At 57.4% G+C, this 5851-nt stretch overlaps 1 protein-coding gene across 1 annotated transcript in view; it reads right to left on the bottom strand.

The window, feature by feature from the left end:
* Nucleotides 1–5851, bottom strand: part of LOXL1 (lysyl oxidase like 1) — a 22321-nt gene that overhangs the window by 3423 nt on the left and 13047 nt on the right. The window contains exons 2-3 of the mRNA XM_004712028.2: nt 3150–3258; nt 156–293 (exon numbers count right to left, since the gene is read on the bottom strand). Of these exons, the coding sequence (XP_004712085.1) occupies nt 156–293; nt 3150–3258 (247 nt within the window). The remainder of the gene's footprint in view (nt 1–155; nt 294–3149; nt 3259–5851) is intronic.

The following is a 5851-nucleotide window of genomic DNA, read 5'->3' as shown; positions in this document are numbered from 1 at the left end:
AACCCAACTGTTTCCATCCCTTCTCAAGACTGAACCCCATGTGGCCCTCCCAGCTCAGTGTCTTTTTACGGCTTCTTTGAGAAACCCCTGACCCAGGGACCTGTCCTTGGCAGAGAACCTGCCCCCAGCATGGGCATTTCCAAGGTCGCACTCACTGGTGGCAGCTGTGCCACTCCCAGGTGTGCCGTGGCCGGTTTGGGAGGAAGTCTGCCGTGCCCTGGTTCTTGACGCGCTGGGGGAAGCGTAGCAGCACCCGCATGTCGTAGTCGGTGGCCTCGGGGGCATAGGCTGTGCTGCAAGGACAGGTGGGGAGAACAAGGAGCAGAGTTGGGGTACAGTGATCCAGTCTCCAGAGTGGGTCCCAGCAGCCCTCGGCCCAGCTCTTGGCCCCTAGTCCTGCCCCCCTGGCATGAGTCTCCCATCTGAGGTTCAGGTTTCTCGCCCTCTCTCTTGACCTTGGGCGGAGCTGGGGGAGGGTCCGGCTGACCCCTCCTTGTTGGTCTACAGCATGGAGTTTTCTTGAAGCTAGTGTCCACTGGACCCCTGAAACCTGCATGTCACTCTTAGCTGGGAACAGCCCCTGTGAGAGGGCAGTGAGTGTGCTAAGTATTGGGTGGGGGGTGCGGGGGAGCTTTGAGAAACTAGACCAGTGGTTCTCAACTTTCTTCATGCCCCAACCCTTTAATACAGTTCCTCATGTGGTGGTGACCCCCAACCATAAAATTATTTTTGTTGCTACTTCATCACTGTCATTTTGCTACTGTTTATGAATCAGGCGACCCCTGTGAAAGGGTCGTTCGACCCCCAGCGACCCACAGGTTGCGAACCGCTGACCTAGACTGATCAGGGGTCTGAGGCATCTTCTGCAAAGACAGCCCTAATTCTCATCTGAGGCAAATCACGTCTTGACTGTGTGGCTTAAACCTCTGAGTGTCAAAAACTCCCTTCTGGGTCACCTCACATACCATGGCCACCAGGGTCACTCAGAGGCCTTCACACAGGCAAGACTCTGCCCCTGCGCCATACTTTCCCCCAGGCAGTTCCCACCAGCCGGGACTCCAAGCTCCCCCAAGCTCCCAAATCCATTCTCCTCCAGGAGTCTGGCCTGGGGGCCCTCTGAAGGGACTCGGGTGGCCTGACCTGTCCCTCGGTGGGTCAGATGGGAACGGCCAGTCTTTGACTGTGTGCTCAGGGCCAGCACCTGGGGCCTTTCTATTCATGGGGCACACAGACTCCCCACTGCCATTCACTTGCTGGCCTCCAATGGCCCTGTAGAAAGGGAGAAGGGACAGGACAGGGGAGGCCAGTAGACCGACACACACATGTACACAGAGATCGAGCGACACACAGACAGACAGACGTGTGTATGTGCGTGCACGACAGGAGGAGGGCAGGCGGAAGGCTCCTCCGGGCTCAGAGGCCCCTCCCCGGCGCTGGCCTGGTCCCGAGGCCAGAGGAAGGAGGTGGCCAGGCCAGCTCAGGATTAGCTGCTCTCTGAGGGGATGTCTGGAAGACAGGCGGCCCAGGCTCCCGTCTGCCAGAACCAAAGTCCCTCCGCCTGATCTGGGGGAGGCCTGGAATCTGTCTGCGTCTGGTTGGAACAAAACATTCTCTTTTCCTCCGTGCATAGACATTTGGCCCTTTGCGTTCAGCTCAACACACCGTGGGAAACTAACTGGGTCTAGATTATAGGCCCAACTTGGCCACAGCTTGTGGTGAGACTTGGAGCACGTTGCTGCCCCTCTCTACGTTGTGTGTGCAGTGTGCAGGCTGGCACCCGCTCACGGACGACGCTGCGGATGATCTCGGAGGGCGCGCCTGCCGCCGGGCTGCAGGTCTATGAGGTTTCGAGGTCTGCAGACCTGTGCCCAGCCTGCTTGGATGCCTGAGCCCTGGCCAACCTTGCTGCCCACAGGCCCAGCTTGTGGACCCTTCTACTCACTCCAGGTTGTGTCTCACTGCAGCCTGGGCGCGGCCCGCTCCCTCCAGCCAGCCCCAGGAGATGCCCCAGGCCAGAGCCCAGGCCCTTTCCTCGGGCCCCGGGGGGACGGTGTGATGAGGAGGTAGTGACCTATGGCTTCGTCTCGGGTGGGCTGCCACTGAGGCCGCTGGCCCTTGTTGCTGGAGGAATTCTAACAGGAGCAATGTGCTCTGGTCCGAGGATAACGGAGATGTGACAAGCCCTGATAGGCGGGCCGGCTGAGTGGTTCTCTAAGCGTGGTGTCTGGTCTGGTGCCAGATATACTCTGCTGCTTGCCAGCCTGTGTGAGAAACTTGCTCTAGACGTGTAAATTGACCACATCACTAATCACACTGTTGACTTCAGCTGGGCTCTCTCTCTCTCTCTCTCTCTCTCTCTCTCTCTCTCTTTTTTTGGCACAGAGAGACTCTCTCAATGAAGGAAGCAATGAATCGGTTTGCATCCTGTTGTGAGCTCCTGAGCCTGTCAGTCACTCGGACTGGCTTTGGACCAGAATATAAGTCCATTACATCACTAATTACAGGGTTTAGGTCAGCTGAGCTTTTTTTCTAAAGCAACTTTCTCAATGACGGAAGCAGTGAGTTAGTCTGTGTCCTGGTATGAGCGCCTTAGCCTGTCACAGACCGGGAATGCCCAGAATGCAGTAAGCTACTCTGCGAGTCGTTGAGAAAACCTTGGGAATTGAAGGGCTTACTCCGATTCTAAAAATGAAGGCAAATGGACAGTGTAGACGTGAAAGAAAAAGCATTCAAGAAAGCTCTATGAAAGGGGGTTCAAAAGTTCGTGGAATTTTCCCAGGAACTATTTGAAGGCTCCTGGTAAGTACTCTCAGCATAGAGCGACACCAACCCAAGAAGTATGTGAATACAATCTTTAACTAGTTCTCTGAGATCCCCCACCCCCACCAGAGCACGTACGTTTGAGGGGACTGCTGTGACTACATTTAGAAGCCTGAGAGGGGGCCAAATCACTCACAGATAATGGGGTTGTGCTCATTCCCTGTCTGAACTGTCGCTCCCTGGAAACAGGCCAGCGGATAACAAGGTCAAGGTCCTGAGAGGCTCAAGCACTTGACCAAGGTCCTGCAGCTTGTGAGCAGCCGGGCTGCCCCGAGCATTGGCTCGGAGTGATTCCTGAGGGTCTGTCTGGATGCTCCTCAGCCCCTTACCTGGCCAGACACTTCTCCTCCGCAGCGCAGCGCAGGGAATACAGGTGGGCCCTCTGGACGTATGTGGAGGCTTGCACGTAGTTGGGGTCCGGGACTAAGTCAGGGAGACCTGAAGCAGGCAGTGGGAGAGAGGAGGAGGGAAGAAACACGCGATGTTGGAGGGAGTCTGGCTGTCAGAGAATACCCTTTGCTGTTCTTTTTCTGCTATGCAGGCTGTCACCTCCTACAGGAAGCCTCCCGCCCCGAGCTAGGTGTGTGGTTAGGACCATCCCCCTGGGTGCTCCAAGATGGGGGAGTTACTGAGACCTCCTGGAAGGGCTGGGGAGGAGCCAGGTCCCCGAGGCAGACAGAGCTGCCCTTGGGGAACAGCATGAACAAAGGCCCAGATGCAGGGCTGAGCTAACTAAGCGATTTCCTGGTAGACACTGGCCCCTGTGTCCTTCATGCCCCCTGCCTCTGCCCCCGGCCCCTCGCCCTGCCCATGCCCTCTGGTCCTGTTCCTCTCACCCCTAGTGGACTCACAGATCACCAAGTCGGGCCTGGGCTTCTAGCCCAGAATGGGTGGCAGAGGGCTCCCAGGTGCGTTTGGGTTGGCAGAAGTCAGAGTGGACAGGAAAGGAGGGGATGGAAGGAAAACACAGCCCCAAGCGAGCTGCTGACAGTGCAGGGTCCTAAGCTGGGCACCGGCCAACTCTCTTGGGGGCCTCTTTTCCTGGCAGTGCACCTCTGCCCCACTTCCAACCATCAGCCCCCCCAGACATGACCACACCCTTCCCTGTCTGCATCCTCTGGATCTGGCCTCCCATACTTCCCCTGACCTAGGGTCAAGTGCCTTGGGCAGTTGGGAGACCACTGCTGCCCCGGTGGCCTGCTTACTCCTTGGGTTCTGCCAGAGGTGCCCCACCTCTCCCCCCACGAGGGCACTGGTCCCCGTAATCAGGAATAAGCGGAAATCAAACACAGGTGTCCACGCCTGTTCCTGCACCAGAACTGGGAGGGGGGCCAGCAGGGGGGGCCCAGGAGACCCCAGGAGCTTGGGAGGTGAATGACAGGGTGGGGTGAAATGAGGTTGTAAGTTCTCTTACTGTTTTAGAGCATTCAGCTCTTGGGAGGCCAGGCCATGGAGTGTGGAAGAGGGGGGCCGGGGTGGGGGGACTTGAGTCACCTGGCACTCTCCCAGCTCCTCCTGTTGGGCCCAAACGGTCTTATCGGCCTCAGGTTGAGAGATGAGGTGGAGGAGGTGGACTTGGCTCTAAGGGCAAATGGCGGCATCTGCCTGTGCCCCGAGCTGGAGCCTCCCGCCACCGTCTCGCCTGACCTCTCTGGGGCCTTGGCCTCATGTGGGGGCCTGGTCCAGGCGGATCTGGTGATCTCACCTACTGGGAACGAAGTGGCAGCGTGGAGCACAGGGTGGGTGATGATGAGGTGGTTCCTGGCTGATGGGGGCCAGCTTGGCGAGCCAAGGTCCTATTTATTACCCAAGCCCCTAGGAATGTCTGCAGTCATCCCTCAACGGGCCCTCAAAGAAAAAGGCCAGCTTGGTGCCAAGCTGGGAGCTTGTTCTCACCCTCAGTCCTGGGGGCAGCCTTTGGGGAGGGGCGAGAAGGACCATCCACCCACACTTACCACCACCCAAGCATCTTTTCTCAGCCACATGTGTGTCTGGGGTGGGGGGCGGGGTGGCCGTCAGCTGGGCCTGAAGCCTCCTGGGACCCAGCATTCGGCACCAGACAGCCTGCCTCCCCGCCTAGGCCCACTTTCAATAAACACTGTACAGATGGCTCTACAAAGCTTTTCTGGCCCAGCCCTGCCTCGCTAGCCAGTCCATCAGCTGGCTGTGAAGTCCAGGGAAGCTGGGAGCAACAGAGAAATAAGAAACCCCAGGTTCCATGGGGCCAGTGCTTCTGGCCTCTACCTGGGCCCCAATCCCGGTCAGAGAGCCCTGACCTGGCCACAGACGGAGGCCCATACCTACCAAGGCCCACGCCTGCCTCACTGCTCTGGTTATAAAGACTTAACAGGACACTTAAAAGGACTAGTTTTGACATCATTGACTCTTTTTGATTTCAATTGAGTGAGGGGGACTTTTGGGGAAAGGGGTGGTGGTGGTGGTTTGTGTGTGTGTTCACCCCCAGTGATAGGTCAGAAGAGGGTCAGACAGCTTGGGGCGGCCGGGCAGTCTGAGACTTGCACCTGGCCCCAGATGATACCTTCTCTTTCCACTGCTGATGAACTTCAGGGCCAGGTGGGGGCCTTCTGCCTTTGTCAGAGCTACTTTAAAGGCTAGTGGCTTAATAGATGCCTGTCCTAATCATCAATACATGTGCTCCACGCACTGCTCCCCCCAAGACACCAGGATAGCCTTTGGAGGTGCTGGAGGAAACAGGGGCTCAAAGAGGGCAAGGGAGTTACCCAAGGCCACACAGTGAGTCAGGGCAGTCCCAGGAGGCGTTCCCAAGCTCCAACCTCCTTCCAGTTCTTCCTTGCCATTTCCTTTTGATACCCGCCCCACCCCCTTTTATAAGGTATAATTTACACAGTCAAATCCAAGGATCTCAGGTGTGTGGTTTGATGGGTCTTGACAAGTGCATGCTCTCATTTAACGACCACAGTCAAGCTACAGCAGGTTTCCATCACCTCCGGTAGGGCTCTCCTGCCTCCCCAGCCATGCCCACTTCCCCTTCTACCCCCGAAGGCAACCA

The sequence above is a fragment of the Echinops telfairi genome, unplaced genomic scaffold (assembly GCF_000313985.2).
Source record: "Echinops telfairi isolate 266 unplaced genomic scaffold, ASM31398v2 ScPeMD7_7475;HRSCAF=8513, whole genome shotgun sequence".
Lineage (NCBI taxonomy): Eukaryota > Metazoa > Chordata > Mammalia > Afrosoricida > Tenrecidae > Echinops > Echinops telfairi.
This window is presented reverse-complemented; position numbering and strand designations above follow the sequence as displayed.